The sequence below is a fragment of the Taeniopygia guttata genome, chromosome 1A, assembly GCF_048771995.1.
Source record: "Taeniopygia guttata chromosome 1A, bTaeGut7.mat, whole genome shotgun sequence".
Lineage (NCBI taxonomy): Eukaryota > Metazoa > Chordata > Aves > Passeriformes > Estrildidae > Taeniopygia > Taeniopygia guttata.
In genome coordinates, this window is record NC_133025.1 from 69,768,481 (window position 1) to 69,781,233 (window position 12,753).

Consider the following 12,753-nt stretch of genomic DNA (forward strand, 5'->3'; position numbering starts at 1 on the left):
CTTGAGTACAACTAGACAATAAATTGTCTAAGCAACTTAGACAATTTATTTATGCCAGTTGAATTTTTCTATGTTGAGTTTCCCTTATTCCTAAACAAGATGAACACTTCCCCCCCACCCCCCAAAGACTGATTTCAGGACTTAACGTGGAAATTGCAACTGCTTTAACATGTTCAGATGGAAAGTGCTACATTTTGTCAAGTATCATAATGAAAACTGAGGGTCACAGCATCAACTGAAATTATAGAAGGCTGCACAATTAAAAAAAAAAATTATATTCCTAGAATATGGAGACAAGTTATTGTAACCCATTCTGACCAGCAAACTCCTTTTGTTCATTAAAGGTGTAGGTGTGTATTTCCAAGTCCCAGCAGACCATCACCAATCTCAGCTGGTGTTGAGAAATAAGGTAATTAAATACTTCCTCTAGGCTATCCTAACTCTTACCTCAAATCAAAATACATAGTTAACACATAAACTAGAAAAATGGGCAGTGCATGAATTCCAAAGAGGAATAAGAGTTATTTTTTTTGTGCATACCTCCAGTTAATATTTTTAAAAGGTTTTTTCTCAGACTTGTAGGATTTCCTTAGGACTAGAGCACCTGAAGGGTAGATTTTGTCCTTTACTATGTATGTTCCACACCAGCCATATCAGTATACAGAATGGGAATGAGAAAGTTTAACTGAAAATCTCTGACTGTTGGTCATAAGGAGTTACATTTTCCATCTTTACCAAGCAGGCATTTCATTATGATGGTCTGCTGATAGAAGTACAATTGCTTCCAAAGTGGCTTGGCACTGGGAATAGAGGGTAAAGCAGCTCTGAAGAGCTGAGGGTTTTGTTCCATGCATCAGACTACAATTTGACAGCTCTTAAAAAGTATTCCTACCTTGAAAATACATTATATTTTCATTAAATCACTAATCTGCTAAGAAACTTATAGAGCTTATCAGAGTCTACAGAAAATAATATATACTTATTTATAAAATAAAAATGACCCATACACTAGGCAAGTCAAACAAAACACAGGTGATGCATGCACACTGCAGCCATGGGAGTACCTGCACCACAAAAATGTGTAACCACAGCTGGACTAAGGCAGGTGCACTCTAAAAAATATTAGATGTAACTTACTACACTACTTACATATTAATACCACATTAATACTTTCAGAGTTAGTAAAAAGAAAATGAAAGTAGAATCGAGATCTATTAAAAGACAGCGCATCTCCCATATATGGAAATAAAGTTTTTATGTTATTTGTAGCACTGACATGAAAACAATATAGCTGCCCAAAGCAATTTGTGTCCCTCTAAAATTATTTTCATTAAAAGCCTACAAGTTCTCTTTCAGGAACAGGCAACTAAAGACAAAGTTCTTATAATTAGTTGTACTTAAGTCACACTGAGATTGTATTTGCTCATCAAACAGAACAGGAAATTCAGTATTTGTATAAATACAATCCAATCATTTTCTGATTAAATCCCTGCATCATTCCAAAGGGCTGTGCCTGACCCCAGAGCATTGCTTTAGTCCACATGCTTCTTCTGCCTGGTCCAAGTGCCACACTGACACTCTCTGCAGTTCAGCACCAAACACCTTTTCCATTCTCCAACAGTTTACTTGTATTTCTGCATAAGTGCTGCTTTTTTCTGGCTCCAAAGACCTCACCTGCAGGGTTTCATTTTTCTGTTTGACACCTTGCTGTTGATTTTCCCTTACTGCACAAAAGAACTTGCCCCAGTGCCTCTTTCACAACTGCTTCTTTGTAGCAAATGAAAGCCTTAATAATTGTATTTTGTTTGTAAAGTTGATTCGTTTTGACTTTGTTTAATTTGTGGCCTTTGCTGAGATCTCTGGGGCTGAGAATTAGAGAGCACACTGTACCACTATACCTTGAACAAAGGGAGTTTGCCAATTTATTTCTTGCCTCATTTGTCACAAAACCTATGAAACTGCAGTCCAAAACCAGCTTCTTATTTTTAAAGGCAAGGCAAAAATGTAATTGTTTTTCTTCTACATTAACATCTCCTTGCTAAATTAATCTAGTTTTTCAAACTCAAAAACTAGAGCCCTCACTAAAATGAAACTTTAGTAATCAAGATAAATCCAAAGATCAGCTCAGCAAAACAGAACAGATTCTCTACAATTACAGCACTGAAGTGGCAAGAAAGGTATACTCAACTTTAGGTACAGACAAATAAAACAAAAAATGAGAATGTACAAAGGATCTGTAGGAGAACATGCTAGAAGAGAGAAATACATGAAGAACTATATATCTTACATGCACAACATTGCCCATAAAACATTTGTATCTCAAACAGTTAAGACATCAAAAAAAACAAAAATCTACAAACTCAGTATCTTTAGATTTTAATTCCTAACATCACCGAAGTGGCCATGGGTGAACAAGTCACTTCATGTTTTGCTTTTTAGTTTACTCCTTTGAGGGACAACAATGGAATTTCTCCATTTTTATTTTAAAAAATTACTTTGAAATGTAAAATCCTTTACTGAAAATAGCTAATCTGAAAAATACTATTATTTATAGTTGCATTATTAATATTTTTGATGAAAGTGTGGCTGGATGAGATAAAGGCTTCTTCCAAATATAAGATGATATGCCTGGCATTCTTTATAACCTAGCGAGTCCTAACACTTTTAGGTTTCCTGCCTAATGAGGGCTTGAAAGACAGCAGAAGTTTTGCAGCTACCTTGAACCAACAAATTGAATTATTTCTATTCCTTCTAATAAATAAAGAAGTTTCCTTTGCATGGAGAATACTCAACATGAATTACCTACAAAAGCTAAGTTTCTCTTTAGAAATTGAACCTGCAAGCCGAAGATAATATTAACAAACAGAACCGAGCCCACATCACATGAGGAACAAGCTCAGGCACATAATACATTTTTACAGGACACATTTTTCATTCTTAGAGATATTCAGTAAGGGAAGTGTATGACTTGCGCTAAGAATCACAAAAACTGCAAGATAACATCTTCACCTAAAGTACCCCCAAAACACATTCAGCTGTATTTAAGCTGTTTGTGATATGCTGATGTAAAATCCTTCCTAGAACCCCTCTTCATTTCACTGAGATTAGTTTGAATTCTCATCTTGTTCCCCAAATCACCTGAACACCCACCAGGGCATTTTGACAATACACACCCGTTGGTTTTGGCTTGTCAATCACTTCATTATGGACAATTTGAACAGCAGCAGGCTTGAGAGGTACCTCTAAGGAAATCACTTAACAGAGGTTTCCATTTCAACAGTAAACTACTGTTTATTCTTTTACAGCTACCTGCTTATTCACATCATAGTGGTTTAATAAGGAATACAGTCCCTACTTCGTGATGAGACACTTCTGCAAGATGATGACACAAATCCTCCTGAGATCAAAACTGCTATATTACCAAAACTATGACTTGGAAGATTGAGACACCTGGTTGATTTGTCATGATTTAGTCTCAAAAAGTTAATTTCTCTGCTATTCAACACTTTAGTATTTTCTGAACATTTACATATATCTTTAACCATTTACTCCAATAATTTTCTGATGAAATCCCCCGCTGCTTAAAGCAACTTGCAGTTGTCATTTTTTCACAACAGTCTTGGTGGACTAAAATCTTTATTCATGAAATTAAACTAAATTATTTAACTAGCTGATTGTATAGCAAATATAAATGATATAACTTAGTTTAACCTCATATGCAAAGCTTGATTCCTAGATTATTTCCTACTGGAAATACACTAAAGTGATCCTGTAGTTTTCAAGTCAACATGAATTTTAAAGCTGTAGAATGCCAGCAGACTGTGAAAGAGCAATAGGTCTAGAGATATCTATAGCCCTATTTATTTAGTGCTTGAGGCAGGCCTGGAAAAGGGGTTTAGGCAACACCAAATATAACATTGTGTCAAATGATTTTTTAGAATTCCTTATGTTCCTATATGCACTAGCTCCTAGTACAAGAAGAGTTCTCTTCATCCTGCAATCTGCAGAAAACTATTATAAAACTACTGAACTGGGGAGAACTGACTTAATAGCAATGACAGCATCATACCTCAAAGAAAGACACTTTTTGTCTATATTTTAGGATTTCTAAATGAACAGTTCTGGTCAGTTTTCATGTTTTTGACAGCAGTTACATGGAACCACTTTCACTGCAAACAAGGTATCACCAGACAAATCCTATCACCATGGAGCTTTCTCAGAAATTCCACAGACCTAAAGAATGATGTTTTGATTTTGATGAAATCAAAAGTTTCGTTTGGGAAGGGAAAACAACAAAAAGACATAATGGATATTCCCATACAGTATAAAGACACAGAATGTATGTACTGCCAACAACTTAACCCAGTTCTCCAATTTTTCTTACTCAATTCCCACTTGTTGTCCTCCAGGATTGTAGGGAAGCAATTACTTGCTTCAGAGGTTATTTCTGTAATTAAAGCAAATTGACCTCACTTTAAAGAAAAAAAAAAGGAATTTCTATTCCACTCCAGAAAACAGACTGGAGTTAGACTTTGCCTTACCTACACCCTGCAAAGCTCCACTGTTATTTTAAACCCAATAAAAGAGTGACTTGCACATGCACAGTGACCATGTAAGCACATCCAACCTTTGAGAGTTCCCTCCTTGTATTTTGAACTATGTTGACGATGTCTGGATGGGATTTACAATTGCTCAAAGCTACTATTGTTCACACTACATTAAATCTATAATATATGCAATGAGATACCATAATATTTTCACTTGGAACTTCTATTAACCCGCAACTTGACTGTATTTAATGAAATATGTAGTGCTCACAGAGCTGATTTATATGCATGACTATTTACAATTCACATTTATAAAAGAGGAAAAAGCACCCTAAGGAACTCATGGTTCTTTTGACTTTAACAGAAAGTAAAAAGTGCCTGATTTAGTTTAGCTCAGTAACACCCCTGGAAGCCCCAGAATCTTATACTGGATTAAGGATGGCGACAGGAATCACTGATGCAGCTGAAACAGCCAGCATAGGAAATCTACTTTTGCTATCAACCCTGAGCCAAAACACTCCTGAATATTTTAAAACAAAAATCACAGCCATATTTATGCTTCTTCTCTAGAGAATTATACACAAACAATGTCTTTGCATACAGAAAACCTGAAAATGTACTTTTGTTAAGTGTTGTTCTAGAACTAAGTGACATGGAGGATTCATACTTCCAAGGGAAAATTACAAATTCCCTTGAACAGAGAAACCTCTACTTGTGACAGAACTTCTGAGTGTATTTAATTATACAAAATAAAAGCATACAGAATTAGCTAGCAGAAGGCAGTATGTTGATGCCCTTGGAGCTATCTTACAATCTGTTATATATTATTAGTCAAAATAAAACCATCACTCTCCCTATTCCTCTACCAATTTAACATTTGATTATCTAGAAAAATAAACTTAATTCTTTTTCTCTTAGATAACATGATCTGCATACAGGTTATGATAAAAACAGACTTTTACCAAAGCAATGCCCTCTGGGCAGTAAAGAACATGAAATTTTCTTGTGCTGCACCTGTTCCCCAAGATGGTTTGCAATCATGACTAACAAAACTGAGAAAAGACAAGAAGGGTTATTTATCCCCTTAGGTCAGGATTTTGTAAGCCTAAAAAAATAATACATTTTAGTACTCTGTGTATATATATGCCAAGATCTCTACTGATGAGATCTTTCAGAGTAATTTCTGTAGAAATGTTGCAATAACTTAATAGAAAATAAAAGCATGACAAAACCTCTACATTTTTCACACTGAGGCTGTATGCTGAATTTTTCACATTCTCATTTGAAAGAGGTTTAATTTTCTTTCACCATCTTGAAAACTATGACACTGAAGGGATCACTTACACTAAACCCAGTCCCTGAAGAATTATATCCAGAAAAATAATCTCCCATGCAAAGGCATGGGAACAAGAGCATAGTGTAGCTAAATTCTCCAGAAGTTAATGACTGGACCTCTTTTCCCAACTCCTCCCTACAACATCAATAGTCTTAGAAATTACTGAGTGGAGCAAAATGCTTTAACACCACCTGGTGTAGTTTTCAGCAGTTGGTTTTGCTTCCAGGCCTGTCATGGCTCATTAAGATAGTACAATACTTTCTGTCTGCGAGATTGTTCTCAGGGACCACAGAATTCAAGATAAAATGAGATACAGAAGGTTTTATCACAAGACAGAACACGACTGTGACATACTGGGCCAAAGTTTTAGTATCCGAAAAGCTACAAAAGGAAAATATTTTCAAGGCAGGTGAAGAGTAACAACAAACCAGTTAGAAAAGGTAAATATAACTTCCCAATACTTAAAGAAACAGAGTAGACCACAACAATGTAATTCTGTGTGCACTCATATGGAGCTTTTTGTCTAGATAGGCTTTGCTAAAGGTCCACGTCTTTGCTTTGCAGTTTTATCACACGGTGACACTTCGAGAGTCAATATTCACTTACGTGAAATATTTGATTGACCAAAAACGGGTTAAACTCTTCTGCTTGCTTCCATGGTTCAGGCCAGCTAGTGTGAGCTGCACTGCAAACAGTGTGGCAGGCTGTCTCCAGCACTGCCAGAACACTGTGGTGTGCACTGGCAGTGCTCAGAAGGCTCATGGATAACACAGGAGAGGAAGGATAACAGGGCTTATCCCTTAATTTCCAAGAGAAAAAAAAGTGTGAAGGAGATTATGCTTTCTCTCAAGTTTTCACCTGAATTAGAAAAATAGTAGCAAAAGACACCAAATTTGAAGGTAACCAAGGTCTTTCAATAAACTCAAGCCTCAAAAGACACACAAAATATCTGCATATTTCAGCTTTCCTATTGGATTCTGTACCATTCACTTGGAGATCAACAGCAGCTCCAAAGTCAGTCTATTCCAAATTATTTAAACATGGGGTCTGTATTGTTTAGTAATTAGAAATTGATTATTTTTCATATTTCAGACTCTTTCAACTAAAGTATTAACAATTTAATGGGGTGACAATATAGAATTAAAATAAACATATATGATTAAATATTTTATGCTTGGAAAGAACAAAACAAAATTGAAAAGGACAAAACAATGGTAACAGGACACTAGCATGTTAATTTTCACTGTGTGCCCTGAAAAGGGGCTAAAAAGAAAATTCCAAAGCTTACAGAAGGAAAAGGGGACTAATACAGATGCACACGTTCAGCTTTGCCCCAGACAGTGAATCCTACAGACACAGAGTGCCCCCTGTGGGACTTCAGCTGATTTAAGTGCACATGAAGTAACCACAGGAGAAGTTCAGGTACCACTGCTGCCATCACATGATAGTCTGACACACCAAGTGACCCCCAGAGCTTGCAAGCCCAGCTCTGTGTGATGAAGAGCCCCTGCTGGGCCTAGAAATCCACACCTTGCTGATGTGATGGCAATGTGCTGCTGCTTTGTGGCACTGGCAACAAACCCAAAGAGATTTCAAACTATGGAGACAGCTGTTCATCTGTTCTGGAGGACTGTTGTTATTCCATATGCATAAACCATAACTTCTTTAAAGACCAGGAAATTCCTTAATTTTCAAGAAGACAGGTGTGGATGAGCCAACGAGTTATTGTTGGATGGACATTGATACTTTCTTTTCATTTAGTTCTGTTCACCATGAGTGTACACAACCTGAAGTATTTTTTGTTTGGTTAAACTGTTTGCAGGGCTTGAAATTACCTCACACCTCATTTTTGATCAATTGATTTTACTTTTCTGGATAATAAACTGTGTCAATTAAACAGTTTCTTTTGGATCACTTTCAACTTCAGCTTCATACTCATTCCTGCAAACAATGCTGCTTTACTGCTGGTAAGATGAACTTTTCACAAGACAAACAACCTCAGCTTCCACAGACTTGATTTTTAGTTGTGAATGTTCATGTGCATGCCTTTGTATTTTTTCTTATCTGAGAGCCAGAAAATGAAGATGTGGACTTCATCTACCAAGTATTTTTAAATCATATCGTGCAGGAAAACTGTAGCAGATATATGGGTGAACAGCCTTCCTGCATAGCCCTGCCTAGGATGGCATCTCATTTTTATGAGTGGCCCTCCTTTGCTCTCAGCATCCTTCCAGCTCTGAGATGAAGAAAGGAAGGCATAGAACAAACAGTCTCATTGAGCTACACGGGCCTGGATCATTTCTGATCACCCCCTCCACTCTGTATCAAAGAAACGCTATCTCTGGGATGAATTCATGACATTAAAAACTACTGTGATAAATACTCAAAAGACTACTCATGTACAGTCAGACAAGAAATCAAAAGATGTTTTCTGACAGCTTGACTTTGAAACATAAATTATTTTCTGTGCTAACAATTAATTAATCTGCAGTATCTTTGATTATTTTTCAAGAAACAAGAGGAAAGTAAATTATTCTCAGAGAAGTAATAATCCTTCTGTTGTGAGCCAGCAGGATGAAAGATTCAACTCTGAAGTGCCAACACTTCAAGGTATGTAGTCTGCATACCTTGAATTATAGGGCTAGCAGCAATTGCAATTAGCAGGAGAAGGCATAATTCAGGAAAGGGCTATTGCATCGTTTTCCAGGTCTGAAAGAACACCTTTAGAAATGTCCCAACTGGGACTTTTCAGCCTCGAAGCACATGACTAGGAAGACCTTTCTGGTCCTTCTGACCATAACAAAAGGCCTGTCTAGTAAAAAAAAAACATGCAGACACAGTGTCTGCTCCCCTTCCCTCTAAGTGCACTGTCCGCTGCTAGAGATTTGGCAATTGCAGGAGCTAGTCCTCAGATTAGACTGTTTGTGCTTGGTTATTTTCACACACTGCCAAAATTTGCTGACAACACCAGGGGAAAAAAAAAAGAAAGTAAAACGGGTGATTTTCAACAGTTTATAACTCAGCTCAGCCTAAGCAGGTTTTTATGGGACAAAGAACAGAGATTTCTCTGTAGACAGCACTTTATTCCTGCCTAATTTAAAAGATTTGCTGTGAATGATGGAAACATTAGAACTTCTTAAAGAAAACATAACAAAACAAAAACCCCAGCAGTTCACTAGTATTTCTCTACAGTAGATCAGGTTTGGTGATATAAATAGAGACCATTATCTGCCTCTCTCATAATTATTTGGAATAAAGTTTTTTTAAAGAAAATGAAAATATTAGACTTAAAGGAAGAGAGCTTCAAAATACATAGTATTTCTCCAAGGAGTGAAATTTCTTGCTTGGAATATTTCACACGAGCTATTCTAGTGCCACACTATTCCCTAAGGAGTGTGAAATGATCTTCTCAGGGTTACAGAGTCAGTAGTAAACACAAGTTCTACTCTAAAAAACAGTATTTTAAACATCTATTTTCACTAGCATTATACCTAACAAGTTCCTATTAAAACCCAGAAGTAACTTTTTGGAGTCCCCTTTTTGCTTTAACACTTTCTTTCACTCCAGATCTGGAATCTCCTAAAACAGCATTTCCTAAGCTATTTTTCTTGTCTGCTCCCCAGTCCCATTAGCTGACTGCAGGGCCTAGGTTGTTAAATCTACACCTCTAACAAATCTCAAATTTTTAATCAGTGCTGGTTTTAAGCACCTCAAACTTTTCCCACTGAAGCATGCCCTAGAACATAGGAAACAATATTGCTTCCCCAACCCTTTGAACACTATGTACAACAGTTATTTTTCCTCCGTAAGAACTCCAAAAGCAGCTATTTGCTTCACAAAACTGACCACTCATTCAATTACTGTTATTTTTCAGTTGAAATAGTACTAAATACTTTAACAACATGAGAAACGTTTTGCAAAACTAGAAAACAAATGAGTGCTTTTCATAAAAGACATAGGCTGGGAAAGCAGGGCAACAAAGAATATACTGGAGTTTCTGTATATAAAATAAGATATTTAATTGACTGGGAGTCCTCAGTAGAGACTTGTTTGCAACAGAGCCTCATGGTGAGGGCGAGTTTTTGGAGTTTGGATGCCTTTGGCAGCTTTATAGAACTTTAAGACAGACCAGCTATGACTAAAACATGCTCAGCTAGTTAACTATACAAACGTAATGCTTTTTCCATCTTTCTCTCCATGTGCTGACAGCATTACCATTCTCTCCAGTGTTCTTCTTCCTTCTGAGGTACAATGGATTTACCAGTTCATACAGTACCTGATACCACATTTCAGTACAAAAACTTTCCAACAATAACTTACACAGGTAAGAGAGGTCATCCTTTAAAAGTGAGTAGTTATATTAAAGGATCTACACAATTCCAATACATTTCAGGATATACAGTACACTGCGTGTAGATTTTAATGAGAAGGTTTGGCAGAGCAGTTTGGCAGAAGAAAGTACTCTCAAGTGATTGGAAATGGGATACATCTCCAGTTGCTTTGGATTCCCACATCACCTAAAGAGCTATTCTTCCCATCCCCCTATACAGCAACTCTCAAGGCAGTCAAATTTATAGCTCAATAAATTTTTTTATTAAAAATAAAAAGTGTGGCTTTTAAGTACTGCACTCTTCCAACATGCTTATGCCAGGTCTAGATCAAACTGCTGTAGCTGAATATGAAGCTGGGGAGGCTTGGCCGACTTTATACAGCAGTTCTAAGTTAAAGTTTCAAGATCTAAGCCACCTCTTTCCATTTTGTAACAGCTGTTTTTCTATCCTTTCATAAAAAAAAAAAAAAAAAAAAAAAAAAAGGAAAGGAAAGAAACCAGTGTAGAATAGTTAAATAAATAAATAATGGCTCACAAAACCACAGTGGAGGAACCACTGTTAGTCCTGCCAATAAAAATGTTCCTTCTCTTCAGGGCTGGCTAAACAACTGAAAGTGCTTCTAATGAACTGCTGGCAGCACTATCCATCACTGCACTAAATGGATTCATGTCTCCCTAAACCAAGGATAACCATTTATCTGCAATGCACGGTCAGAAATTAGGAAGCATTTAAGCCTGGGAAGTCTAATCCTTCTCTTCTCCCCACCTCCTCAAAGCTTGGTTTTATCCTGGCTTCCCTGTGTAAGGATGATTAGAAAAGTCTGACTGAGAGAGAACTTCAGGCTGCTCCAGTGCTAATGAATCATTTGAATGAGTCTGAAAAATACTTGAGCGGACCAGAAATCTGCAGTCTGATTTTAACATTACAAACACCTGACATTATGTTTATCTTCTCCCGGTTTTTTTTTGTCATTTGCTACAGTGCCTTGCACCTTACCTTGAAGTATTTATAGGCTGCTCAAAGCAAGATGTTTCATTCATTAGACACAGAACAATTGAGTCCCAATAGTTGCTTAGGATCTTTGAAGATGCTACTGTGCAAATAACAGAAGTCTACTGTAAACAGCCAAAAGGAAGAAATGTTTTTGAGTTCTGGAGGAGGGGTGAAAGTGATGTCAGTAGTCCCTGGTCAGAAGTCACTTCTGAAGGCTTGACTGATTACAGGTATCTGCTATCTCCAGAGACATATCCATGTCTTTAGAACAACAAGGATCAGAAAGGAGTGCAGAGACATCAATAAAACAAGCCTACAAATAATAAAAGACAACACTTACTTCATTTCCAGGACCTCCTCCAAATGCTTCCTTCTTTCAGCTCGTAGGTTGGTTAAATGAGTTTCCTTCTCAGCCAAAGATTGTTGTGTAGAGGATAATTTTGCTTTCATTGACTCCAATTCCTGTTTGACCTTCTCCATAGCCATCATCAGCTCTTCTACCTAAAACATTTTTGGAGGAGAGAAAAATTATAAATGTGACCAGCTGGAACTTCCCAAATGTCACAACTGGAGTACAAATGTTACCAGAGAATGGATGCTACTCTCTCTTCTGCAGGCTGGAGGCACCATCCAGTGCTGTGGACAGGATGTCTACACTTGACCAAAGCAGCATTACAGCTTGGGAATTAATTTAGTTTGGTCACATAATCATTACAATACAAACCTTCAACTCTTCTGTGTTTCTGTTTCAGAGAATGTACCACAGGGATAAGAGGATGGTCTGCATATGTTAACACTGGCCTACAAAAATTCAAGGTATTAAAGGAAACACACTGATAATACAGCAAAAGGATAAAACACTTTCACTGTAAATGATGCCTAAAGAGAAACTACATGTGCACTTTAGGAGCAAAGGTAACATTTCTGAAGCAGGGAGAGGAATGGGTTCCCATGAAGATGCGAGGCTACTTCCCTCAAAATACCATTTGAGCAATGCTTTTAGGCACATGTTGGGATTTAGCAATGTAAGACATTCAGAGAGTTGCTGATGGCAGAGAAGTACAGCAGAACAATGCTCTTATCTTCAGAAAACTGTAAAGATGCAGAAACAAAATGATTATAAATTCTGCTATATATTTTACACATATGAAGAGGAATTTTATTTTGCACTTGGAAGAGGTTCTGCCTCAGGTAAAATGTATCACTACTTAACACTCAAAATCACAATACAGGCTTAAATCTAGCTACATATAGCATTCAAAAACCTCTGGATGTGCTTTGATAATTTCATAATAAAGCTCAATGGTGCACACTACTTTAACTTCTTCCATGTAGGTTTTATCTTTCCACCATAAACAAAGCGTTCAAAAATGGGTTTATAATGTGCTTTCAACAGGAGAAACTCAGATGCTACTGCCACACAAAATCAAGTATTTGTATAAATTTAGTATGCAAACACAGCACTACATTGCCTCTATATCCCTCCATAACAGTCTACTTGTGATCCATCCTGGAAATGAATTATTCAATTTACAACAAGCTCAAT

General features: G+C 36.9%; 1 protein-coding gene across 19 annotated transcripts in view; it reads right to left on the reverse strand.

Moving 5' to 3' along the window:
- Positions 1-12,753, reverse strand: part of ERC1 (ELKS/RAB6-interacting/CAST family member 1) — a 273,023-nt gene that overhangs the window by 85,382 nt on the left and 174,888 nt on the right. For all 19 annotated transcript variants that reach the window (XR_012053774.1, XR_012053773.1, XR_012053772.1 and 16 more), the window contains one exon: positions 11,548-11,708. Coding sequence is in view for 16 of the 19 variants with exons in the window: in XM_072923902.1 (XP_072780003.1) it covers positions 11,548-11,708 (161 nt within the window). In the remaining 3 variants the exon portion in view is untranslated. The remainder of the gene's footprint in view (positions 1-11,547; positions 11,709-12,753) is intronic.